This window comes from Nomascus leucogenys, chromosome 17 (genome assembly GCF_006542625.1).
Source record: "Nomascus leucogenys isolate Asia chromosome 17, Asia_NLE_v1, whole genome shotgun sequence".
Lineage (NCBI taxonomy): Eukaryota > Metazoa > Chordata > Mammalia > Primates > Hylobatidae > Nomascus > Nomascus leucogenys.
The window spans coordinates 31495296-31522796 of NC_044397.1; the positions used below are offsets into that span (position 1 = coordinate 31495296).

General features: G+C 48.2%; 1 protein-coding gene across 4 annotated transcripts; it reads left to right on the top strand.

The window, feature by feature from the left end:
- On the top strand, positions 1-27501 carry LOC100596047 (zinc finger protein 300-like). 4 transcript variants are annotated; one of them, XM_030796716.1, is made up of 6 exons: positions 1-372; positions 1250-1316; positions 8016-8118; positions 10446-10487; positions 17224-17350; positions 18037-18243. In XM_030796716.1, exons 4-6 carry the CDS (start codon positions 10446-10448, stop codon positions 18234-18236), a joined length of 369 nt encoding a protein of 122 aa, XP_030652576.1. In that variant the 5' UTR covers positions 1-372; positions 1250-1316; positions 8016-8118; the 3' UTR covers positions 18237-18243. The 4 variants fall into 4 exon arrangements, 3 of the variants coding, with proteins under 3 accessions (XP_030652576.1, XP_030652577.1, XP_030652575.1); XR_004026471.1 differs by lacking the exons at positions 17224-17350; positions 18037-18243 and adding an exon at positions 11514-11791; XM_030796717.1 differs by lacking the exons at positions 1-372; positions 1250-1316; positions 8016-8118; positions 10446-10487 and adding exons at positions 11950-12100; positions 27433-27501 and having other exon boundaries at positions 17966-18132.

Below are 27501 nucleotides of genomic sequence, written 5' to 3' on the forward strand. Positions count from 1 at the left end.
CGCAGTGTTTTGAGGTGCAGGACTGCAATGCGCGCACTTCCGGACCCCAGGCTGTTCCCACGGCGACTGACGCCTCAGACAGCGTTGGAGGGGCGGCGCCCTGGCTCCGGGGCTGTGCCGAGCGCGAGCGTGGCCGGCACCCACTTGCTGCAGAGCCGGCACTGCACTGGGGTCCTGGGGGCGGCTCCTCCAGATGTCTCCGCGGGTTTTCGGGTACTGCCGAGTTGGGCTGGGGGACGCTACAGGTAGTGGGTCCCGGGCAGCGGCTGGCCCCTTATCTCACTGCCCCTCCCCGCAGCTCTGCCTCCTCGGACCCCACCGTCCTCTGGAAGCTCGCGAAGGGTACCTGCCGCTGTGACCACCTAGACGCAGGTGAGCTGTGGGCTTGTTCTCTGCACAGGGGACCCCGCTCTTCCCCAAGAGTGGGCTTGTTGCCGTCCCTTCCCCTGGAGCTTCTCTGCCCATCCAGGCCCCTGAACTCCACTGCACTGCGGTGCCTGGGTCTCTAGGGGGAAGAGGGGGGCTGTTGGGGAAAGTCCCTGTCTCTTGCAGAGGGTAACCCCCTTCTTTCTCTCCTAGCTGGCTCATGCAGACCCCAGATCGCAGCTCCAGTGGTGGGCACTGAGCTAGGAGGGAAACAAAGGCAGGATGTGGAGGGGTTATTTCAGGCGTCTGGGCTCATTCAAAACATCTACTGACTGCCTGGGTCCGATATGGGGGAGCAGAGAGCTGGGGTCCCTCGTTGGATGCAGTCCTACAGAGGTGTTGGTCACGTTAACATGGGGCGATTCAGGGGTAGGCGCCCTGTTAGTTACCCCAACTATCAGGATGCATGGACACCCAGGGGAGGGACGATCAGTTTCAACTGGGGAAAGAGTGACTTCAGATTAGACTTAAAAATAAGATGTTGCAGATGAAAGGGCAATAGGATCTTTGAGGACCAGGGAGGAGCATCCCTAAGGGGTAATGATGGGTGGTACTGAGGACTTGGCACAGGGGAAGTGCCCGGAGCCGTGAGGCTGGGGGCGGGGTGGGGGGCTGACCGGCATGGTCTAAGGCTGGGGTCTCCCTCTTGCTCCAGCTGCAAATGCAGTACTTCAAGGCAGAGGCAGGATCATATTTGGGTGTTGGTCAAAGCATCCCTGCAGGAAGTAGAGTTATGAGGGTTGGATCGAGGGTGTGAGAAAATTGAGTAGGGAGACGGGAGACGCCAGATGAAGGTGGTACAGTGCAAGCATCTCTGTTGCAGACTGGAGAAGGAGGCGGTTGCACCAGTTCTGTGCAGACTGTTCTTTTCCAGCCCTTGGTGAAGAAAGGTGAGTAACACTCGGGGTGGTGTGATGTGATGGAGTTAGCAGAGGTTGTCTTTGATTTTTTTTTTTTTTTTTAAGATGAAACTGACTTGAGTTGGGGAAAGAATGAAACTGGTACTATGGTTTTAAATCTTGTGAAGACCAAATGTTTTTGTGGTGGTTGTTTTTTCTGTCACGACTCGCACTTGGGTCTTACTGAAAGAGGTTTTTCTTTTTTTCTTTTTCTTCCTTTTTTTTTTTTGAGACCGAGTCTCACTCTGTCACCCAGGCTGGAGTGCAGTGGCACGATCTCAGCTCACTGCAACCTCCAACTCCCCCGTTCAAGCGATTCTCCTGCCTCAGTCTCCGAAATAGCTGGGATTACAGGCGGGCGCCACCACGCCCGGCTGATTTTTGTATTTTTAGTAGAGATGGGGTTTCACCATGTTGGTCAGGCTGGTCTCAAACTCCTCACATCGTGATCCACCCGCCTCGGCCTCCCAAAGTGCTCGGATTACAGGCATGAGCCACCTTGCCCAGCCTGAAGGAACTTTTCCTGTGACATGTCCATAATTCTTTTTTGCTATTTTTGATTAGTAATATTGGAAGAGATCTAAATACACAGCAAAGTAAAAGAAAATGGAGTACTTTGTACTCATGAGCCAAATTGAGCAGATGTCAAAAGTTTACTTCATTCTGAACCGAATGGATGTGAAAAAAAAAGTATGCTGGGTTCAGATTTTCTACAGAACTAAAACCTCCTAAATACTGTTGACGACCCTTTGTACTCTCCCTCACTGAGATTAAACTGAAACTTAAAATTGCTATATATCCTTTATTTTGGGCGGTTGAGTCTCTTGTTGCCCAGGCTGGAGTGCAGTGGCCTGATCTGGGTTCACTGCAACCTCTGTCTCCCGAGTAGGTGGGATCACAGGCGCCCACCACCACACCTGTCTAATTTTTGTATTATTGGTAGAGGCGGGGTTTCCCCATGTTGGGCAGGCTGGTGTTAAACTCCTGACCTCAAGTGATCCACCCACCTTGGCTTCCCAGAGTGCTGGGATCACAGGCGTGAGCCACTACCCCTGGCCAAAATTGACATAGATCTATGTTTTTGTTTATTTACTAGACAGGAGTATAGCCATAAACAGTATAAGATTGCTTTGTATGTTCATCACCTTTGCCTGTGTTTCCTTCGGGGTTGTCTTTTTCTTATTTTTAGCATTTTTTTCATATATTTTAGATATAAATTCACTTTGAGTTATGGACATTGCAAAAATCTTGAGTAGAATGTGATGAATTCCTGGTGTTTCCCAGATGGCTGTATTTTTTAGGATGGATCCACTTAATGTTGAGTGGTTTATTCTGGTTTTCTGTTTGCCAGTCAATTTTAGTAATTTATATTTTCTAGGAAAGTGTCCCATTTAATTTTTAATTTATGGCAATTATTTAGAGTAATCTTATAAACCTTGACCATGGCCAGGCGCTGTGGCTCACGCTTGTAATCCCAGCACTTTGGGAGGCCAAGGCGGGTGGATCATTTGAGGTCAGGAGTTGGATACCGGCCTGGCCAACATGGTGAAACCCCGTGTCTACTAAAAATACCAAAAAAAAAAAAAAAATTAGCTGGGCAGTAGTGGCGCACATCTGTAATCCCAGCTAATCAAGAGGCTGAGGCAAGAGAATCGCTTGAGCCTGGGAGGCAGAGGTTGCAGTGAGCCGAGATCACGTCGCTGCACTCTTGTCTGGGCGACAGAGTGAGACCCTATCTCAAAAAAATAAAAATCAAACCTCGACCATATCTGAAATTGTCTTTTTCATGCTTCTCTTGCTTAATTGTGCCTGGATTCTGGTCGATTTTATTAATCTTAAATACAAACCAGTTATTTTATTAACTTTAATAAAACCTTTCCAATAATTGATTTGTTTTTTTTCTTTTTAACTTACTATTGTAGTCCTAATATATGTATTAAATAAAAAGAATGAAACTTAATGACATTCAGCTCAGGTGGTTAGCATAGAAAAAATAATAAGGGCTGGGCGTGGTGGCTCACGCCTGTAATCCCAGCAATTTGGTAGGCTGAGGCAGGCAGATCATGAGGTCAGGAGATAGAGACCGTCCTGGCTAACACGGTGAAACCCCATCTCTACTAAAAATACAAAAAATTAGCCGGGTGTGGTGGCGGGCGCCTGTAGTCCCAGCTACTCGGGAGGCTTAGGCAGGAGAATGGGGTGAACCTGGGAGGCAGAGCTGGCAGTGAGCCAAGATCGTGCCACTGCACTCCAGCCTGGGCGACAGAGGGAGACTCCGTCTCAAAAAAAAAAAAAAAGCAAAAAAAAAGCACAAACCTGCAAAGGTAAAAGCACATGAGGAGAAATTAAAAAGAAGAGAAGAACATTTACTCTGTTTTATGGAATAAAGTGTTATCCCACTTAAAAAAATAGAGCAGGTTAAAACAAAAAAATTTCTGCCACAGATATATCACGTGAATCTAATCATGAGACATTAAACCTAAATTGAATAATTTTTTTTTTTTTTTTGAGACAGTCTTGCTCTGTTGGCCAGGCTGGAGTGCAGTGGTGTGATCTCGGCTCACTGTAACCTCTGCCTCCTGGGTTCAAGTGGTTCTCCTGCCTAAGCCTCCCCAGTAGCTGGTATTACAGGCACCCACCACCACACCTGGCTAATTTTTGTAGTTTCAGTAGAGACAGGGTTTCACCATGTTGGCCAGGGTGGTCTTGAACTCCTAATCTCAGGTGATCTACCCGCCTTGGCCTCCCAAAGTGCTGGGATTACAGGCGTGAGCCACCACACCTGGCCTGTTTTATTTTCTAATAGAGACGAGTCTTGCTATGTTGCCCAGGCTGGCCTTGAACTCTTGGGTTCAAGGGATTCTCTCACCTTGGCCTCCCTGAGTGCTGGGATTACAGGTGTGAGCCACCATGCCTGGCCCAATTGTTTGAATCATAGCCCAAGTACATGCAGATTTGTGGTCATTTAGAGATCTCTTGCTGTGCATACCTGGGAAACTGCACCCAACATCTGCCGGCCATGTATAAGACAAACCATGTGGCTATCGACCCCAAGGCTAGCTGGGCGCGGTGGCTCATGCCTTTAACCCCAGCACATTGGGAGGCTGAGGCAGGCGGATCATGTGAGGTCAGGAGTTCAAGACCAGCCTGGCCAATATGGGGAAACCCTGTCTCTACAAAAATTCAAAAATTAGCTAGGCATGATGGCAGGGGCCTGTAATCCCAGCTACTCGGGAGGCTGAGGCAGGTGAATTGCTTGAACCCGGGAGGCGGAGGTTGGGGATCATGCCACTGCACTCCAGACTGGGTAACAGAGCGAGATTCCATATAAAAAAAAAAAAAGACCCTAAGGCTCTCAGAGATACCCAGGAGCTGGCCCTGCCCCCTCTCCTTCCGGGTAATGGCCCCTGTGCTACAGCCCTGGGATGGCCTCTAGCGTGAGGGCCTTCCTGCCTGCACAAAGCCTCGCTCAGGTGCCGCTCGTGTGTACTCTGCCACCTTGTGGTGGGACCTTTTTCATCAGCCCTGAAGTCCCTCCAGCTGCCTGCACAAATGTGGTAAAATGTTAATATTTGGGAGATCTAGATGAGAAGGGTATTTGGAAATTCTTTGTACTATTCTTGAGACTTTCCTTTGAGTCTCAAGTCACTCAAGTAAAAAGTTAAAAAGAAAAAGCTAAAATCACTTATTGGAAAGGATTTGTTAAAAACAAACAAAAATTTGATTTGTATTTAAAACTAATAAATTTAGACAAACTTCAGTCTGCACTGATCGAGGGAGAATAGAAATCAGCTATTTTAGAATGGAAGAGATGATTTCAGATACAGTAGATTTTTTTTTTTTTTTTTTTTTTTTTTTTTTGAGACGGAGTCTTGCTCTGTCAACCAGGCTGGAGTGCAGTGGCGTGATCTTGGCTCCACCGCAACCTCCATCTCCCTGGTTCAAGCAATTCCCCTGTCTCAGCCTCTGGAGTAGCCGGGATTGCAGGCGCACGCCACCATGCCCGGCTAATTTTTTTGTATTTTTAGTAGAGATGGGGTTTCACTATGTTGGCCAGCCTGGTCTCGAACTCTTGACCTCAGGCAATCTGCCCACCTCAGCCTCATGACTTCAGGCAATCCGCCTGCTTCAGCCCTCCCTGGGATTACAGGCATGAGCCACCGTGCCTGGCCTTTTTTTTTTTTTTTTTTTTTGAGATGGAGTCTCCCTCTGTTGCCCAGGCTGGAGTGCAGTGGCATGATCTTGGCTCACTGCAATCTCCACCTCCTGGGTTGAAGCGATTCTCCTGCCTCAGCCTCCCTGAGTAGCTGGGAGTACAGGCATGCGCCACCATGTCCAGCTAATTTTTTTGTAGTTTTAGTAGAGACAAGGTTTTACCATGTTGACCAGGCTGGTCTCAAACTCTTGACCTGAGGTGATCCATCTGCCTTGGCCTCCCAAAGTGCTGGCATTACAGGCGTGAGCCACCGCACCTGGCCAGTAGATGTTTATAAAAAGTGAGATGTTATTATAAATCATTAATGGCATAAATCTGAAATTAAGACACATTTGTAGAAAATTATAAATTGCTAAAATTGACTGACATATACAAAACCCAAATAAGCCACTTATACACACTGCAAAAGTCTTGAAAAGAGTTTGATAAAATTCCTAAAAAACATAGGCTTGGTATTTCTTTGGGAATACTTTTGAGTATGGATTCATTTCATATTTAGTGGTTTAAATATTTTTTTGCATTCTTTTCTAATTTTATTTTTTGAGTCAGTGAGATCTATGGAATGTATGTATTTTTCTTTTAGTATTCAGGATTGCTTTTGATGCTTGCCCTTTTTTTTTTTTTTTTTTTTTTTTTTGAGATGGAGTTTCACTCTGTCACCCAGGCTGGAGTGCAGCAGGCTGGAGTGCAGCAGTGCAATCCCGGCTCACTGCAACCTGTGCCTCCTGGGTTCAAGTGATTCTCACACTCAGCCTCCCAAGTAGCTGGTATTACAAGCGCCCACCACCACACCTGGCTAATTTTTGTATTTTTAGTAGAGACAGGGTTTCCCCATGTTGGCCATGCTGGTCTCGAATTCCTGGCCTCAAGTGATCTACCCACCCTGGCCTCCCAAAGTGCAGGGATTACAGGCATGAGCCACTGTGTCTGGCCAAAATTGCTATATATCTGTTTTTGTTTATTTAGTAGACAGAAGTGTAGGCATAAACAGTGTATAAGATTGCTTTGTATGTTTATCACCTTTGCGTATATTTCTGTTGGGGTTGTCTTTATTTATTTTTAGCATTTTTTTCATATATTTTATATATAAATTCACTTTGTCTTAAGAACACTGCAAAAATCTTGAGTAGAATGTGGTAAAATTCCTGGTGTTTCCCCAGTGGCTATATTTTTTAGGATGAATCCATTTCATTTAATGTTGAGTGGTTTATTCTGGTTTTCTGTTTGTCAGTCAATTTTAGTAATTTATATTTTCTAGAAAAGTATCCCATTTAATTTTGAATTTATGGCAATTATTTATAGTAATCTTACAATTATAAACCTCGACCATATCTGAAATTGTCTTTTTCATGTGCACAAATGGTTTATCTTTGCCTTCTCTTACTCAATTGTGCCTGACTTCTGGTCGATTTTATTAATCTTAAATACAAACCAATTATTTTATTAGATTTAATCAAACCTTTCCAAGAATTGATTTTAGTTTTTTCTTTTTAACATATTATTAAAGTCCTAATACTTTTTTTTTTTTTTTTTTTGAGATGGAGTCTCGCTGTGATGCCCAGGCTGGAGTGCAGTGGCGCGATCTCGGCTCACTGCAAGCTCCCAGGTTCATGCCATTCTCCTGCCTCAGCCTCCCACGTAGCTGGGATTGCAGGTGCCCGCCACCAAGCCTGGCTAATTTTTTTTTTTTTTTTTTTGTATTTTTAGTAGAGATGAGGTTTCACCATGTTAGCCAGGATGGTGTCGATCTCCTGACCTCATGATCTGCCCGCCTCGGACTCCCAAAGTGCTGGGATTACAGGAGTGAGCCACTGCATCCGGCTAGTCCTAATACATATGTTAAATACAAGGAGTAAAACTTAATGACATTTAGCTCAGGTGGCTTCCATAGAAAAAAGAATAGGGAGCATCCACCCCCATTGTCCAGTCTGTGTCTTCCAGAAAAAGATATTTAAAAAAGAGAAAAAAAGAGCAAACCCCCAAAGGTAAAAGAGAATGAGCAGAAATTTAAAAAGAAGGGAGGAACATGGCCAGGTGCGGGGGCTCATGCCTGTAATCCCAGCACTTTGGGAGGCCGAGGCAGCAAGATCACCTGAGGTCAGGAGTTCAAGACCAGCCTGGCCAACATGGTGAAACCCCATCTCTACCAAAAATACAAAAATTAGCTGGGCGTAGTGGCACATGCCTGTAATCCCAGCTACTTGGGAGGCCGAGGCAGGAGAATCACTTGAACCCAGGAGGTGGAGGTTGCAGTGAGCTGAGATCACGCCACTGCACTGCAGCCTGCCTGGGTGACACTGTCTCAAAAAAAGAAAAAAATCTTTTACTGTGATGGAGGATGTACTGGTTTCTCTTCCTTGTGTCTTTTTGGTTTTGGATTTTGTATTCGTTTGCAGCGCATCTCCGTGACATACACTTGCTGATGCTGACCTGAGATGGAATTAACATCTGTTTGTTGCTTTGCTTCTTTTCAGTGGGTTGTTTTTTCCGTTTCCATCTCTGGCTAGTCTTGAAGGCTAGACCTGCGTAGGACAGCAGAGACGAGGACATGAACCAGTTCTGCTGAGCTGTTACTGTGTAAGGAGCAGGGAGGGCTGGAGGGTGGTTGAGCTGTGTCCAGCCAGGAGTCGAGTGGGCGGTGGGCTTGTCACCATGGTTACCTCAGCGGGCCACTAGCTTCACAATTCTGTAAAATCGCTTTGTGCTGCTGCGAATGGGTCCTTCCGCTCTTGATCCCCTCCTCGTGTTGACGGCTGCTGCTTGCGTCTCCAGGCCTGTGGGTGGAGGGGTTCTCTTTGTCTTCTCAGTCCAGGGTGGGCCCTGGGTCTCTGAGTCACAGTGATCCTGTCCCTCCCCTCGTGTCAGGAGACCTTTAAGCCTGAGCCCAGGACATATTCCTGTCCCTGGTTCAAGGAGGAAGGCACAAGGTCTTGCCTGTGTTCTGGGGGCAACAGGGTTGACTGCCATTCCCCTGGCAGCTTGAGGCTTTTGTTCCTCAGGAGAGAAAATTCTGGAGGGGGCTTCGCGTGTTTCCCTCCAGGGCAGCCACATCCCTCCTCCAGACCTTCACTCCCAAGGAAGTCTCTCTGGTCTTCTGCCCAGCCCCGATCTTTCTCATGAGCACCCAGGGAGCATTTGTATTAATTAATTTATTTTTATGTTTGTTTTTTTTTTAAGATGGAATCTCGCTCTGTTACCCAGGCTGGAGTGCAGTGGTGTGATCTCGGCTTACTGCAGCCTCCCCACCCCCTGGGTTCAAGCAATTCTCCTGCGTAGCTGGGATTACAGGCGTGCACCACTACACCCGGCTAATTTTTGTATTTTTAGTAGAGACAGGGTTTTGCCATGTTAGCCAGGCTGGTCTCGAACTCCTGACCTCAAGTGATCCACTCACCTTGGCCTCCCAAAGTGCTGGGATTACAGGCTTGAGCCACTGTGCCTGGCCCAGAATTTTTTCTTTATAGATGTATGTTTACAAACTTATTACATGTGCTGTAGTTTGTAGTTGATGTGTACAAACAAGAAACAGGCCGGGCACAGTGATGCATGCTTGTAATCCCAGCACTTTGGGAGGCCAAGGCGGGAGGATCACTTGAGGCCAGGAGTTCGAGACCAGCCTGAGCAACATAGCAGGACCCTGACTCTACAAAAAGCGTGTATATATATATATATATATGTTTTGGCTTTTTAGACGGAGTCTCACTCTGTATATATATATGTTTTGGCTTTTTAGACGGAGTCTCACTCTATATATATATATGTTTTGGCTTTTTAGATGGAGTCTCACTCTGTTTCCCAGGCTGGAGTATAGTGGCGCGATCACAGCTCACTGCCACCTCCACCTCCGAGGCTCAAGCAATTCTCCTGCCTGAGCCTCCTAAGTAGCTGGGATTACAGGGACAGGTCGCAGGAAGCCGAGATTGCGCCGTACCACTGCACTCCAGCCTGGGCAACAGAGCAAGACCCCATCCCCCCAAAAAAGTTTTCTTATTTTTTGGGGGGGATGCAAGCTCGCTTTGTTGCCCAGGCTGGAGTGCAGTGGTACGGCGCAATCTCAGCTCCCTGTGACCTCTGCCTCCCAAGTTCAAGAGATTCTCCTGCCTCAGCCTCTTGAGTGGGATTGCAGGCACGTGCCACCACACCTGGCTGATTTTTGTATTTTAGTTGAGATGGGGTTTCACCATATTGGCCAAGCTGGTCTTGAACTCCTGACCTCAGGTGATGCACCTGCCTCGGCCTCCCAAATTATGGTGATTACAGGCGTGAGCCTCTGCATCTGGCCTGTTTCTTCAGAATAGATTTCTAATAATTACATTTTTGGGTAATGGGTAGGGGTTGTAGTAAATTGCACATTGGTTACTGAGACACAGATACACATATTCATTAAGAAAAACTCCAGTCATTCGTGGTGGTTCACCCCTGTAATCCCAAGGTTTTGGGAGGCTGAGGTGGGCAGATTGCTTGAACCCAGGAGTTTGAGACCAGCCTGTGCAATACAGTGAGACCCCAGTCTCTACCAAAAAACTTAAAAATCAGCTGGGCATGTGACATACCTATAGTTCCAGCTTCTCGGGAGGCTGAGGTGGGAGGATCGCTGGAGCCTGGGAGTCCAAGGCTGCACTGAGTCATGATTGCATCTCAGCGTTCCAGCCTGGGCGACAGAATGAAACCCCATCTCAAAAAAACAAAACAAAAATCCAAGTTAGGCCTCACGAGATTGAGTCCCTATGACATTTCCAAGGTGAGGGCTTTGCTCTCTGATAAGGGGGATCCTTCAGAGAAGGCTTTCTCCCACCTGTGCCCGCGAGGGGTGGGGTGGGGAGTGGTCTCAGCAGTTGATCGGGAGCCTGTGGGCAAGCGTGGCCTCACATCCTCTCTCCCCACCCCGATGTCTGCCTTCACAGATGCCTGCTTTCCCACAACAGCAAGGAACAACCATGGCCCAGGTGAGTGTGGCATTTCTTTCTACTGCACTTCTTCAGCAGGGATTTCAGATGCTCATAAGAACGTGCCTTCTAATAAAGGCTGGGCATGGTGGCTCACACTGGTAATCCCAGCACTGTGGGAAGCCAAAGCAGGCGGATCACCTGAGGTCAGGAGTTCGATACCAGCCTGGCTAACATGGTGAAACCATGTCTCTACTAAAAACACAAAATTAGATGGGTATGGTGGTGGGTGCCTGTAATCCCAGCTACTTGGGAGGCTGAGGCAGGAGAACCGCTTGAACCCGGGAGATGGAGATTGCAGTGAGCTGAGATCACACCACTGCACTTCAGCCTGGGTGACAGAGTGAGACTCTGTCTCAAAAAAAAAAAAAAAATCTGATAAAATGCAAACAGAAGTCAGGATCAGTGAAAACAGGAAGAGAATGGAAGATCACAGCTGTGGGAAGGACAGGGTGGGGAGACTGCAGAGGCCGCTGCAGTTGTGAGATGCCTTGTAAATTTTTTTTTGAGACGGAGTCTCACTCCATCATCCAGGCTGGAGTACAGTGGCATAATCTTGGCTCACTGCAACCTCTGCCTCCTGGGTTCAAGCAATTCTTCTGCCTCAGCCTCCTTACAGGCAACTGCCACCGCACCCAGCTAATTTTTGTATTTTTAGTAAAGATGAGGTTTCACCATGTTGGCCAGGCTGGTCTCAAACTCCTGGCTTCAAGTGATCTGCCCACCTTGGCCTCCCAAAGTACTGGGATTACAGGTGTGAGCCACTGCGCCCAGCCTGATGCCTTGTAAATTTATATCTGACATTCCTGTCACTTAAGGCAGGTGGATTCCATCTAATATATGACTTGTGTTGTCGTTTTGGACAACCGTGTCTACTTCTCAGGGGAAATACAGCTCTTTCAAGTTTTAAAGATAGATTTGATCTTTGTATGTAAGATGTGGCAGACCCGTTCCTCAATAACAACCACCTTGAAAGAAACACAACAGGAAATCTCTTGTGACTTTTCTTCCTCTCTGTATAAACAGCAGATATTATGCCAAAGCAGCCGTCTGTGATTCTGGTTGTTTGGGGATGCAGAACACTCAGGTCTCCAGAGACAGAGACAGCCTTGTGCCACACCAAGTGACCTGGATGTAACACTGCATTATCTAGAGGAACGAATGAATGAACTGCATGTTCTTGAAACGGCCTCCCATGTCTACTGCCACCCCACCGTGAACGTGCCTGATCTCATCTGAAATTGCTTGCCATAATGGTTTTTATTTTTTTAATTAAAATTTTTTTGAGATGGAGTCTTGCTCTGTCGCCCAGGCTGGAGTGCAGTGGCACGATCTTGGTTCGCTGCAATCTCTACCTCCAAGGTTCAAGTGATTGTCCTGCCTCAGCCTCCCGAGTAGCTGGGAATATAGGCATGTGCCACCATGCCTGACTAATTTTTGTATTTTTAGAGATGGAGTTTCATCATATTAGCCAAGCTGGTCTCGAACTCCTGACCTCAGGTGATCTGCCCACTTGGCTGTTAGCTCTCTTTGCATGTGAGTGACATCAGTGTTTTCCATCAGCCTGGAAGCATTCTCCTTCTTCCGCTCTTCACCTCGGGTTCTAGGAATGTGTGAGTATGGAGCGCACTGGTTAGAAGTTCTAATCCTTGAAGTTGTAAGAGCCAGAAATCCAACTAGAAGTCAGTTAGGATTAAAAAAAAAAAAAAAGTAATTCTAGAACTTTGGGAAGGTGAGGCAGGAGGATTGCTTGAGGCCAGGAGTTCAAGACCAGCCTGGGTCATGTGGCAAGACCCCCTCTCTACAAAAAATACAAAAATTAGCCAGGCGTGGTGGCACATGACTGTACTCCCAGCTGCACGGGAGGCTAAGGTGGGAGGATCACTTGAGCATAGGAGGTCGAGGCTGCAATGAGCTGTGATCGTGCCTTTGGACTCCAGCCTGGGCAACAGAGGGAAAGCCTGTCTCAAAAAAAAAAAAAAAAAAAAATCTATAAGGCAGCACGCAAGCCCTGGGAAGAGCAGGTGTGCAGTCGGGCTCCAGAGGCATCCGGCAAACCAGGTATTGCCAGGAATATTTGGTCCCTGTTCTCTGCTTCTGTGACTTTTTTTTTTTTTTTTTTTTTTTTTTTTTTTTTTGAGACGGAGTCTCGCTCTGTCGCCCAGGCTGGAGTGCAGTGGCACAATCTCAGCTCACTGCAAGCTCTGCCTCCTGGGTTCATGCCATTCTCCTGCCTCAGCCTCCCCAGTAGCTGGGACTACAGGTGCCCGCCACCACGCCCGGCTAATTTTTTGTATTTTTAGTAGAGACGGGGGTTTCACCGTGTTAGCCAGGATGGTCTCGATCTCCTGACCTCGTGATCCGCTCGCCTCAGCCTCCCAAAGTGCTGGGATTACAGGCGTGAGCCACCGCGCCTGGCGCTTCTGTGACTTTCTTCTCATGCTGATGTTGTCTATGTGCCCAGAAATAACGTAGCCCCAGCTCCTCTCCTCACAGCTGCAAGTTCTACCGCGGTGAGGGACTGAATCTCCCTTCATTGATCCAGTTTTGAAAGCTCTTTGGGGGGAGGATTCCATGGGTCCAGCCTAGCTCAGGTGTATTAGGCCCTCTGTCCAGGCAGCTGTGCACAGGGGCAGGAAGGGGTTGGTCCCAGAGGAAGATGAGGCCTCGTGAACATTACCACTGTCCACTCTAGGAAGGAAAACGTTCACAGAGCCTGGGTTTCTTTGTGCTTTGTGAAGCCAGGAATGTCTGGGTGTTTCACACCAGAAATGTCTCAGAGCAGTAGGAGAGGCTAGAACAAGGTGGCGAGTCACACCCACCCTGTCTGTGAAGCTGGAGGTTTCACTCGCTATCTTTCTCGGAAGCCACTGTTGGTTTTTTTTTTGTTTTGTTTTTTGTTTTGTTTTTTTTTTTTGAGACCAAGTCTCGCTCTGTCACTCAGGCTGGAGTGCAGTGGCGCGATCTCAGCTCACTGCAACCTCTGCCTCTCAGGTTCACGCCATTCTCCTGCCTCAGCCTCCTGAAAAGCTGGGAGTACAGGCGCCCGCCACCACGCCCGGCTAATTTTTTGTATTTTTAGTAGAGATGGGGTTTCACCGTGTTAGCCAGGATGGTCTTGATCTCCTGACCTCGTGATCCACCCGCCTCGGCCTCCCAAAGTGCTGGGATTACAGGCGTGAGCCACCGCGCCCGGCCAGAAGCCACTGTTTTGTAGGAAGTCGAGTCCCACTGGAAATGACTCCCTGTTAGGGCAATCTGTGTACTAAAGATGACAATGACCGGGTTAAATGCTGTCTGTCCAGCACTTCCGTGGTCTCTGTGCTTTTCATATGTTATATCATTAATAAACCCATGAGAGTCATATCTATAGAAATTATATATTTACATGGAAATTATGTTTATATAGAAATTAGATATGAATAAATTACATAGAAATTACAAAGACATATGTATTAACTATGTAGACATTGTATATGTATAAAAACTACATAGACATTGTCTATATATATACTAGACATGTATGTAAACTACATTGACTATATATATAATGTATATACATATACATACACTACATAGACGCCAGGCGTGATAGCTCACGCCTGTAATCTCAGCACTTTGGGAGGCTGAGGTAGGCAGACCACCTGAGGTCAGGAGTTCGAGACCAGCCTGGCCTCATAGTGAAAACCCGTCTCTACTAAAAATACATAAATGAGCTGGGTATGTGCCTGTAATCCCAGCTACTCGGGTAGCTGAGGCAGGAGAATCACTTGAACCCAGGAGGCGGAGGTTGCAGTGAGCCGGTATTACACACTGCACTCCAGCTTGGGCAACACAGTGAGACCCTTGGGTTATTTCGTTCATTCATTCATTCATTCATTTATTTATTTATTTATTTTTGAGACAGAGTCTGGCTCTGTTGCCCAGGCTGGAGTGCAGTGGCGTGATCTCGGCTCACTGCAAGCTCCGCCTCCTGGGTTCACACCATTCTCCTGCCTTAGCCTCCCGAGTAGCTGGGACTACAGGCATGTGCTACCACGCTGGCTAATTTTTTGTATTTTTAGTAGAGACGGGGTCTCACCGTGTTAGTCAGGATGGTCTCGATCCCCTGACTTTGTGATCCGCCCGCCTCAGCCTCCCAAAGTGCTGGGATTACAGGCGTGAGCCACCGTGCCTGGCCAGTGAGACCCTATCTCAAAAAAAAAAAAAAAAAAAGGCACTGGCTTCAGCAGCCTTTAGCCCTTGCTCATAAGTTTTCTAGAGATCAGAGTGTGGTCTGGAAGAGAACCCAGGGTCTGTAGGGTGATCAGGGCTCTGGGCTTCTTTGTGGATTGCCTCTCCCCACTCCCACATAGCTCCCGGTCCCTGCTGCTGCTCCCGGGCTGTGCCCTGCTTCCTGCCCCTCCTCTGCGTGCACTTGTCTCACCATTGGGGATACTTTGGGTCACCCATTTGCCTATGAACATCCCTCACCACCCAAGCAGCATGTGTCCGGGGGGCCCACCGCAGCTCTTTCTACCCAGCATCCCCCTTGACCTCTGCCACAGTGACGAAAGCCCCCCAACTCTCACCTGCTTTTTTTTTTTTTGAGATAGTCTCTCGCTGTGTCACCCAGGCTGGAGTGCAGTGGCGCGATCTCGGCTCACTGCAAGCTCCGCCTCCTGGGTTCAAGTGTTTGTCCTGCCTCCTGAGTAGCTGGGATTACAGGTGCCTGGCACCATGCCCAGCTAATTTTTTTTTTTTTTTGTATTTTTAGTAGAGATGGGGTTTTACCATGTTGGCCAGGCTGGTCTTGAACTCTTGCCCTCAAGTGATCCACCTGCCTCAGCTTCCCAAAGTGCTGGGATTACAGACGTGAGCCACCCTGTCTGATCTCCTTCAAATTATTTAAACTTTCATTAAACAACATAGTGAGACCCCAACCCTACAAAAAATTTAAATGAAACGAGCTGGCATATGCCTGTAATCCCAGCTGCTCGGGAGGCTGAAGTGAGAGGATCACTTGAACCCGGGAGGTAGGGGCTGCAGTGAGCCGTGATCACACCACTGCGCTCCAGCCTGGACAGTGACCCTGTCTCAAAAAGAGAAGATCTAAGGCCAGGGGCAGTGGCTCACACCTCCAATCCCAGCACTTTGGGAGGCTGAGACAGGTGGATCACCTGAGGTCAGGAGTTCAAGACCAGCCTGACCAACGTGGAGAAACCCTGTCTCTACTAAAAATACAAAATTAGCCAGGTGTGGTGGCACATGCCTGTAATCCCAGCTACTCGGGAGGCTGAGGCAGGAGAATCACTTGAATCCAGGAGGCAGAGGTTGCAGTGAGCCAAGATTGCACCACTACACTCCAGCCTGGGTGACGAGTGGAACTCCCTCTGCAAAATAGAAAATCTCTCTTTCTTTCTATATATATATCTATATATAATACATAAATATAATGTCTATATATTATATAATATATATATATATACACACCCTCATATTTTCTTCTAATAGATATAAATTAAAGATGTTTAAATGGGGTTCTTCAATTCATGGAGAGAGGGGATGGGAGGGGTGAAGGAGGCCAAGCCCTGTTCTGCGTCTGTGGAGCCCCTTCCCTGCATTTCTCTTGCTGTTTTAATTTTGAGCACTAGCTTACACTGAGGATTAGAATCGTGTGTTAATTTAGCTCTTGCTATCCTCCCTTCCGGCGGCTCCCACCTTTTTTCCACATCAGATCATCTGTAGTTCCCCTCCTTAAATACCGTGAGGTGGGAGTCTGCGTTTCCTACAGGGAAAAAAAAAAGTCACTTCTGCCTGCGGCTGGTACACTCTCTCCCTCTCCCGCACACACCTCACACCTGCATTTTCATTCTCTTTGTAGTTCCTACCAGACTTTTCTGTGCCTCCTTTGCCAGTGCCAGGCATCTTGCTAGGGATATCCTTCAGACATCACATCACTCTTTGGTGATTGCGCTCACCCGTGACCTCCTAGGAAGCTTCACTTGACAGTGCATTATATCTGGCTGCTGTCTTCCTCGTGCCCATTCTGTATGTAACTACATGTCTACCACCGCCTACAGTGTAATCTTACGGTACAGCTGTCTTCATGTGTTCATCTGGCGGCAACACTTCTAAGTACCTTTAGAACAGGAACAATTTTGTGTTCAGCCCTCGAGCCTAAGCGCCTGGTAGAACACAAGCAGCGTGCCAGGTCCTTGAAAGATGCTTGATCATTGAAGGAATAAATGGAGATCCAGTAGTGAGATTTATTTATTTTTGAGATGGAGTCTCACTCTGTTGTCTAGCCTGGAGTGCAAGGGCAGGATCTCAGCTCATTGCAACCTACACCTCCTGGGTTGAAGCGATTCTCCTGCCTGAGTCTCCCTAGTAGCTGGGATTACAGGCACCTACCAGCATGTCCATCTAATATATTTTTTGTAGAGACGGGGTTTCACCATGTGGGCCAGGCTGGTCTCAAACTCCTAACCTCAAGCAATTCACCCGTCTCAGCCCCTCGGAGTGCTGGGATTACAGGCGTGAGCGACTGCACCCAGTCGAGATTTTTTTTCTAATGTTTTTTTTTTTTTTTCTCTTCCACAAAGTGTAGTAGAAAGTTAGGGGTGTGCTCAGCTTCCCATATAACCTAATATAGGGAAAGCTGACCTTGGAAGGTGGTAAGATCAATCTCCTCCACGCCTTTGCCGTGGTACCCAGTGCCAACCACTCCACATTAATCAGCCATGTGCTGTTCCAGGGGTCACTGTCATTCGGGGATGTGGCTGTGGGCTTCACCCGGAAAGAGTGGCAGCAGCTGGACCTGGAGCAGAGGACCCTGTACTGGGATGTGATGCTGGAGAACTACAGCCATCTGCTCTCTGTGGGTGAGGAAGACTTCCCCGTGGTCCTCGGGTTACATCAACTCTTTTTCTTAGTCGTATAAAACTGGGAAACTGTTCACGCACTAAAAGTGCTAGGCTGGGCATGGTGGCTCATGCCTGTGATCCCAGCACTTCAGGAGGCCGAGGTGGGAGGATTGCTTGAGCCACAGGTGCAAGACCCGATCTATAAAAATGAAAAATAAAAAATTAGCCAGGCATGGTGGCATGTGCCTGTGGTCCCAGCTACTTGCGAGTCTCAAATGGAAGGATCACTTGAGGCCCAAGTTCAAGCCTAGCCTGGGCAACATGGCAAAACCCCATCTCTACAAAACAAATTTAAAAATCAGTTGAGGGTGGTGATGCCTGCCTATAGTCCCAGCTACTCGGGAGGCTGAGACGGGAGGATCACTTGAGTGCTGGAGGTTGAGGCTGCAGTGAGCTGTGATTGTGCCATTGCACTCCAGCCTGGGCAACAGAGCAAGACCCTGTGTCAAAAATAAAAGTGCTTGGCCTTGGGTTTCAGTGCTCAGAGTCTCGATCTCACTTGGAGTCCTTGTGAAGTTACCTGCTGAGCGAAACAGCTCCCTGTGGCTGAGACGTCTACCTTTTGTTTTGCAGGCTGAACTGTCTGCTTGCTTGGAAGGCCCAGCTGGCTCAGCACAAATCCTTTAACCGTTTCTCCCGAACAGGGTGTCAAGTCAGCAAACCAGCTGTGATCTCCAGTTTGGAGCAGTGGAAGGAGCCACGGATGGAGGAGGAAGAGATAAGGACGTGGAGCTTCCCAGGTGAGTGGGTGGCCTGCAGGGGGCGGGGGGATGAGGCTCCTGGAAGTCTGCAAAGCAGAACCCATGGATGTGCTCTTGTTTTGTTTTTTGAGATGGAGTCTTAGTCGCCCAGGCTGGAGTGCAGTGGCACAATCTCAGCTCACTGCAACCTCTGCCTCTCAGGTTCAAGCCATTCTCCTGCCTCAGCCTCCTGAGTAGCAGGGATTACAGGCGCCCACCACCATGCCTGGCTAATTTTGTATTTTTGGTGGAGACTGGGTTTCATCATGTTGGTCAGGCTGGTTTCAAACTCCTGACCTCAGGTGATCCACCCGCCTTGGACTCCCAAAGTGCTGGGATTACAGGCATGAGCCATGGCGCCTGGCCGGATGGCCTCTTGTTTCAAGCAACCATTCTTAAAATCTTGGGATCTTGGATGGGCGTGGTGGCTCACGCCTGTAATCCCAGCACTTTGGGTGGCCAAGGTGGGCAGATCATGAGGTCAGGAGATCAAGACCATCCTGGCTAACACAGTGAAACCCCGTCTCTGTTAAAAATTAGCCAGGTGTGGTGGCGGGCACCCGTAGTTCCAGCTGCTTGGGAGGCTGAGGCAGGAGAATTGCTTGAACCCGGGAAGCAGAGGTTGCAGTGAGCTGAGATTGCACCACTGTGCTCTAGCCTGGTGACAGGGCGAGACTCAACTCAAAAAAAAAAAAAAAAAAAAAAAAGCCTGGGATCTTTGCAAGCAGCTGTGGACATTTGTCCTTAAACCTTGAGATGCCTCAGTGATCCTGCCACCTGCACATATCACTACACAATTCCTTTCCTGTATTTGGATGTTAGAGAAAGGCATAGTCTTTTTTTTTTTTTTTTTTGAGACACTCTGGCTGTTGCCCAGGCTGGAGTACAGTGGTACGATCTTGGCTCACTGCAACCTCCACCTCACAGGTTCAAGCGATTCTCCTTCTTCAGCCTCCTGAGTAGCTGGGATTACAAGTATGTGCCCCCATCATGCTCGGCTAAATTTTTTTTTTTTTTTTTTTTTTTGAGTAGAGGTGGGGTTTCGCTATGTTGGCCGGCCAGGCTGGTCTTGAACCTCTGACCTCAGATGACCCTCCCACCTCTGCCTCCCAAGGTGCTGGGATTACAGGCGTGAGCCACCACGCCTGGCCCTCTTTTTTCTTGTTTTGAGAGAGGGTCTTGCTTTTTCACCCAGACTGGAGGGCAATGGAGTGATCATAGCTCACTCCAGCCTCCAACTCCTGGGCTCAAGTGATCCTCTTACTTCAGCCTCCTGAGTAGCTGCTATTTCAGGCACATGCCATGACACTGAGCTCATTTTTTTTTTAATTTTTGTAGAGATGGGGTCTCCCTATGTCGTCCAGGATGGTCTCAAACTCCTGGGCTCAAGCAATCCTCCTGCCTTAGCCTCCCAAGTAGCTGGGACTACAGGCATGAGCCATATGCCGGACCGTCTATTTTCATTTGTCCTTTGATTCTGCTCTGCTGTCCCCACTAAGACCTCGATTGCTAAGTCTTCCTGTAGAATCTTCAGTATTTTCCCTGTGGTTATATAACAGGTTTTCTCCTGTGTTCAGAGATTCATTGATCTGCCCTATGTTAAAATAGCTGTTATTTTGTGCCATTTGTTCTTCTTTTCATCGTTTTCTTTCACTGTGAAATGCCTCAAAAACGTATTTTCTACACATATAATTTAGTCCCCTTTCTCTTCTTCACACCCACAAACTGGTTAAAGCCATTCCTGTCCTTTAGTGTACTTAATGACTTTATTTATTTATTTTTGAATAAATAATCCAGTGTCACCCACACTGGAGTGTAGTGGCGCGATCTCGGCTCACTGCAACCTCCGCCTCCTGAGTAGCTGGGACTACAGGCACGTACCACCACACCTGGCTAATTTTTGTATTTTTAGTAGAGATGCCATTTTACCATGTTGGCCAGGATGGTCTGGATCTCCTGACCTCGTGACCCGCCTGCCTCCGCCTCCTAAAGTGCTGAGATTACAGGCATGAGCCACTGCACCTGGCCAACTTGATGACATTAAATCACTGCTGTCTCCCTCCCAGCTCACCTTCATGTGGCATTGATTTATGCTGATCACCAAGTTTCTGCTGTAGAAAATGAAGGGGCCTGTGGTCCCAGCTACTCAGGAGGCTGAGTCGGGAGGATTGCTTGAGCCAAGGAGGTCAAGGCTGCAGTGAGCTATGATAACATTACTGCACTGCAGACTGGGCAACAGAGCAAGACCCTGCCCCTAAAAAAATAAAACATTAATAATAAAAATAAAGATCACCCAGGCAGCTTAAAACTCAGGTTATCCCTGTGGTCAGTGCTGCGAGGGATTGACCATTAGCATTGACCAGTGTCTTCAAGAAGCTTCCATCAGAGGCTGCAAAATGGTACCCACAGGCCAAGCCCAGCTGTAGATTGCCTTGACTGGCCCATGAAGAGTTTGAAAATAATTGTAACTAACTGCCAATATTCAAACATTTGGAGATTTCCTGTGGAAAAAAAAAATCTGCATTTTCCAATTCTCCGGCCACGCGGAGCCCACATTCGGGCCTAGTAAGTGCCCAGGAGCTGGGCTACAAATGCAGCTACCCCCTTAGAGTTGGCCTCGGTGCCCACAGGCCTCTCTCCCAGGGGCGGGGTCTGCTCAGGCCTGTGGACACCTCTCCAGCCCTGCTGGAAAAATGCAATTCCCGGAGTGTGTTCTGACCAGGAAGGACTCCTCAGAGCTCCCGAGGAAGGCATGGGCCCCTGGCCTGAGGCTCACTGCAGCTGTCCCAACCCTGTCACCACCTCTGGGCTGTGGTTTGGTTTGGTTTTAGAGACACAGTTTGACTCTGTGATCCAGGCTGGAGTGCAGTGGTGCAATCATAGCTCACTATGGCCTTGAATTCCTGGCCTCAAGTGATCCTCCTGCCTCAGCCTCCTGAGTAGCTGGGACTATAGTTGCCCACCACCACATCTGGTTCATTTTTAAATTTTTTTGTAGAGATGTTGCCCAGGCTGGTCTTGAACTCCTGACCTCGAGCAATCCTCCTGCCTCAGCCTCCCAAAGTGCTGGAATTATAGGCTTGTGTCACCCCACCTGGCTGATTTTTATTTGCCTATTTATTTATTTATTTTTGAGACAGGGTCTCATTCTGTCACCCAGGCTGGAGTTCAGTGGCACGATCATAGCTCACTGCAGCCTCAAACTCCTGGCCTCGAAAGACCCTCCCACCTCAGCCTCCTGAGTAGCTGGGATTACAAGTTCATGCCTCAACACCTGGCTCATTTTTAAGTTATTTGTAGAGATGGGATCTTGCCATTTTTCCCAGAGTGGTCTTGAACTCCTGGCCTCCAACGATCCTCCTGCCTTGGCCTCCTAAAGTGTTGGGATTACAGGTGTGAGCTGTTGCACCAGACCCTGGTGTGTGTCTATGAGGGACTTCCCCACACATGACCTCACCTGACCCTCACAGAAACCATCCAGAGGGAAAAGGGACAAGGTCATTACCTGCGGGGGGAGAGCTCTTGGGCCAGGTAAATGGTGCAAGGTATGTGCTGAAGCTTCCCTTGGGAGGGATGGGACATAGGTCATGGGACAAGGTGATGTGGCCTGGACACTGTGGGGCACTTTCTGATCCTGGGTGAAAGTAAGGACATAGGAAGGATGGGAGTGTGGAGTAATAGCAGAGTGGGTGAGAGGAGAAACTGGGGGCCCAGCCTGAAGACGGAAGGGGACAATGGTGGGAGGTGATGGGCAGTGGAGATGCCAGCCTGGCCCAGCCGGGACTCAGAGCTGTGGCAGCGGCGCCCCCTGGTGGCCATGAGGGCGCCTGCTTCCCCTTCCCTGGGGATTTGATGGCAACATCATGGCAGAAATGATTCAAAGCTGAGCAGGTGCCAGGCACCGTACAATGTCCACAATACATGGGTGTTTCTCTTTTAAAATTTTTATTTAAAAGATTATTTTAAAAAATTTTAACAGGCAATTTTCCTTGGGTCTTGAAGTCATAATTTCTTTTTTGTTTTTTCTTTTTTTTTTTTTCTGAGACAGAGTCTCATTCTGTCACCCAGGATAGAAGGCAGGGGCACAATCACAGCTCACTGCAGCCTCGACCTCCCACCTCCCAGCCTCAAGCAGTCCTCCCACCTCAGCCTCCCGAGTAGCTTGGACTACAGGTGCACACCACCACGCCCACCCAACTTAATATTTTTTTGTGGTGATGACATCTCACTGTGTTGCCCTGGCTGGTCTTGAACTCCTGCGCTCAAGTGATCCTCCCGCCTCGGCCTCCCAAAGTGCTGGGATTACAGATGTGAGCCGCCACACCCAGCCTGCGTGGGTGTTTCTACAAAATCTTAAGTATCTCTCACAGCAACCCTGTGATTGCCACTATTCTCACTATCCCTTTTCACAGCTGAGGAGACTCAAGTTCTGAGAACTGAGGACAGTGATATATCCTATGCAGTGCTATACTGGGATTTGAGCAACCCAGGCCCACCCCAACTCACTTCAAAAACAAAAGTAGGCCAGGCGCAGTGGCTCATGCCTGTAATCCCAGCACTTCGGGAGGCCGAACCAGGTGGATCAATTGAGGTGAGGAGTTCGAAACCAGCCTGGCCAACATGGTGAAACCCTGTCTCTACTAAAAATACAAAAATGAGCCAAGCATGGTGGTGGGCGCCTGTAGCCCCAGCTACTCGGGAGGTTGAGGCATGAGAATTGTTTGAACCTGGGAGACGGAGGTTGCAGTGAGCTGAGAGCACATCATTGCGTTCCAGCCTGGGTGACAGAGCAAGACTCTGTCTCAAAAAAAAAAAAAAAAAAAAAAAAAAAAATGTAGCTCCAGCAACTCCACTTCTGGGTAGATGCTCCAAAGAATTGAAAGCAGGGATTCCAGCTGATATTTGTGGGATTTTTTAACCTCTTTTTTTTTGGGGGGGATGGGGTCTCACTCTGTCCGCCAGGCTGGAGTGCAGTGGCGAGATCATAGCTCACTGCAGCCTCAACCTCCAGGCTAAAGCAATCCTCTTGCCTCAGCCTCTCAAGTAGCTGGGACTACAGGCATTCCCCACCATGCCCAGCTAAGTTTTTTATTTTTTGTAGAGATGGGGTCTTGCTGTGTTGGCCAGGCTGGTCTCAAACTCCTGGCTTCCAGCAATCCTCCCACCTCGGCCTCCCAAAGTGCTGGGATGACAGGCCTGAGCCACTGCACCCGTCCTCAACAGATATTTGTACACCCATGTTCATCGCAGCATTATTCACAATAGCCAAGCGGTAGAAGCAATGCAGGAGTCTGCCTACCAATGAATAAACAAAATGTGTCTATCCATACAATGAAATATTATGTAGCCCTGAAAAGGAAATAAATGCCGACACCTGCTACTGCATGGAGGAACCTTGAGGACATTATGCTGAGTGAAATCGGACAGTCACAGCTGGGCGCCGTGGCTCATGCCTGTAATCCCAGCACTTTGGGAGGCTGAGGCAAGTGGATCACTTGAGGTCAGGAGTTTGAGACCAGCCTGACCAACATGGTGAAATCCCGTCTCTAATAAAATACAAAAAATTAGCTCGGCGTGGTGGCGCACTGCACTCTAGCTTGGGCAACAAGAGCAAAACTCCAAAAAACAAAAAAAGGCAAATACAGCATGATTCCACTTACATAAGGTACCTAGAATAGTCAAACTGATAGAGACAGGAAAAAAGTAAAATGTTGGTTATCAGAGCCTGGGGGTAAGGGGGATGGAGAGTGAGGGTTAATGGGGACAGTTTCAGTTTGGGAAGATGGAAAAGTTCTGGAGATGGATGGTGACGGTTGCACGATATTTTGTTTTTTTCTCTTTTTTTTTTTTTTTTTTTGAGACAGAGTCTCGCTCTGTTGCCCAAACTGGAGTATAGTGGCGCGATCTCGGCTCACCGCAACCTCTGCCTCCCAGGTTCAAGCAATTCTCCTGCCTCAGCCTCCTGAGTAGCTGGGATTATAGGTGCACACCACCAAGTCCAGCTAATTTTTGTATTTTTAGTAGAGACGGGGTTTTGCCACATTGGCCAGGCTGGTCTTGAACTCCTGACCTCCTGCCCGCCTTGGCCTCCCAAAGTGCTGGTGTTACAGGCGTGAGCCACCGTGCCCAGCCCGGTTGCACAATATTTTTGATGTAATAAATGCCACTGAATTGTACCCTCAAAAATAGCGAAAACGGCAAATTTTATGTTATGCATATTTTACCACAATTAAAAAAAAAAAAAGCAAGTGTAGGATCCACTCCCAGCCGGGGCTCTGGCCCTGGCCTGGCCCCACAGTGGAGGAAGGTGCTTCTCTCCCATTAAGGTGGACGTGCTTTGACCAGGATTTCGAGCGTGTGGTTTTTCCTTTCCTTAGCCCGGCCCTCGACCTTCTGTGACAATCCGCGTTCCTCTTTCATGTGATTTTACTTTCCCAGACTGGAACATTCGCTTTCTGTTCACTTTACTGAACAACTCCTAGACATCCAACCTCTCTGTCCTCTCTTCCCTGAAGCTTCCTTGGCACACAACACACCTAGGCAAGCCTGGGTGGGTACAGGAGTGGTTCACCCCATCCCTGGAACAGGCTCAGGGGCTTTCGGGCATAAAGGCCTCCTCCCTGGCTTGATGGTCAACCTGTGCTCAGTGTCACATCCATCGAATGACTTTGTATTTCCCAGCTTCTCTTCCACCCCCACTCTCGGGAGAGGTCAGGCCCTTCCAGCCCAGAGTGGGGGTCAGTGTGGACCTGGGATTTGATGTATATGCTAAGCTTGGAGAAAAAAACTGATTAAAAAGTCCCCCAAGGGCAGCAGGAAATCAGGCTCTGGCCCCAGATGCATTTGTGACGAAAGGGATTAGACTCTTTGCAGCTCCTGTTAAAATCAGCCACCGCGTCCATGGGTTGATCCAAGAATTCTCTGCAAAGTCTAAAATTCCATCCTTCGTCTTCTTGTTTAATGACAGTCTTTCACATTTTTGTCCTAACGCGTTCCTTCTCAGCCTGATTTTTTAACAAACTGGCAACTTTGAAATGTAAAACAGTGAAATGTAGAATTTTCTCCCAGAGAAAACTTTTCCAGAGAGAACTTCACACACACACACACACACACACACACACACACACACACACACACACACGCCCATCAGTTGAGAACCATATGCTAAGAGCAACTATGTTTACGAAAGAATAATGTCTTGACTGGGCATGGTGGTTCATGCCTGTAATCCCAGCACTTTGGGAGGATCATTTGAGCTCAGGAGTTCGAGACCAGGCTGGGCAACATAGTGAAACCCTGTCTCTACAAAAAAAATTAGCTGGACGTGGCACGTGCCTGCAGTCCCAGCTACTCAGGAGGCTGAGGTGGGAGGATCGCTTGAGCCTGGGAAGTGGAGGTTGCAGTGAGCCAAGATTATGCCATGGCACTCCAGCCTGGGAGATGCTGCCTCAATAATAATAATAATAATAATAACAACAACATCTTGAAATATCCATTTCTGTCTCTTGCCGCTGGAGACAAAAGAGTGAGCCAGGTTGCAATTTTTTTTTCCCATTCCTCACTCCTGGAGACAGCCAGGCCACTGGGTGCTGAGCTCCTTGTCTCCAGGGAGTTAAGATGAACATGCTAGAGTCAGTTTGCTTCAAGTCTCAGCTCTACCATTTGCTAACTTTGGGTAAATCGTTCAAGCCTCAGTTTCCTCATCTGTAAAACAATGAAGATTATCAACGTAACTACATCCTTCGTGGAGTAGACAGCAGACTACAAGGATGTCTCGAGACCAGCAGAGGCAACATAGTCTTGCTGTGTCACCCAGGCTGCAGTGCAGTGGTGCGATTATAGCTCACTGCAGCCTCGAACTTCTGGGGCTCCAGGGATCCTCCTGCCTTAGCCTCCCAAGTAGCTGCGACTACGGGCGCACACTTCACGCCTCACTAACTTTTTAACTTTTTCATAGAGATGGGGTCTCGCTATGTTACCCAGGCTAGTCTCAAACTCCTTGCCTCAAGCATTCCTCCTGCCTCTACCTCCCAAAGCAGTGGGATTACCGGCGTGAGCCGCTGTGCCTGGCTAATTTTTAAATTTGTGTCGCACAGTGTTGCCCAGGCTGTCTATATTTTCATACGGTCATTATTCCCCATGTTAAACTTAGAGGCAAAGTCTTATTATTATGGTTGTAGTTGAGAAAACCTGGGCTCAGCAGTATAACAAGGTTCATCTGAGGTCAGCCAGTTTACAGCACACCTGAGTTGGGACTGGACCCTCCCCCCGCCCCCCACCAAACTCTTCTGTCGGGTACAAGGTGCTGCCTGCATAATGCAAAATATCCACAGTAAATTACAGTGAGGTGAGGCTGGAGCTGTAGTCTGCATGACAAAGCAGTCTTTAACACACAAACACACACTGCAGTAGTCACCACATACAGTATTCCCCTGTGAGAGTTAGCTGGCTTTTAGGTTGAAAATAAGCTGATTCTCTGAAACAAGCAACATGTCAGATTGCTTTGCCAAAAAGAGATTCACACCCTTTTTTTTTTTTTTTGAGACAATGTCTTGCTCTGTTGCCCAGGCTGAGTGCAGTGATGCAATCATGGCTCACTGCAGCCTCGGCCTCCTGGGCTCAAGTGATCCTCCTGCCTCAGCCTCGTGAGTATCTGGGACCACAGGCATGCACCACCACACCTGGCTAATTTTTTATTTTTTGAAGAGATAGAGCCTCACCGTGTTGCCCAGGCTGATCTCGAACTCTTGGGCTCAAGCAATGCTCCCGTCTCAGCCTCCCAAAGTACTAGGATTACAGGCGTGAGCCATAGCACCTGGCCTCAGACACATAGGACGAAATCTCCAAACTGCTTCTCTATAAAGGACAGATGGTGACTCAAGAACGTGAGCTCGGCCGGGTGTGGTGGCTCATGCCTTTAATCTGAGCACTTTGGGAGGCCAAGGTGGGTGGGTCACTTGAGGTCAGAAGTTCGAGACCAGCCTGGCCAACATGGTAAAACCCCATCTCTACTAAAAATACAAAAATAAGCCAGGCATGGTGGCAGGTGCCTGCAATCCCAGTTACTCAGGAAGCTGAGGCAGGAGAATCGCTTGAACCTGGGGGGCGGAGGTTGCAGTGAGCCAAGATCGCACCATTGCACTCCAGCCTGGGCGACAGAGTGAAACTCCATCTCAGAAAGAAAAAAAAAAAAAAAAAAGAAGAAAACGTGAGTTCAAGGAACCTGACCCTCACGCCATCTTGTTTCCAGCTCAGGCGTTTATTTCCTTGTTTATTTGTGTTTCTTTTCTGCTTCCCCAGAAAGCTGACTTCATGAGACCGAGGATCTCGTTCATTGATTCGTTGATCGATGCTGCATTTTCAACATCT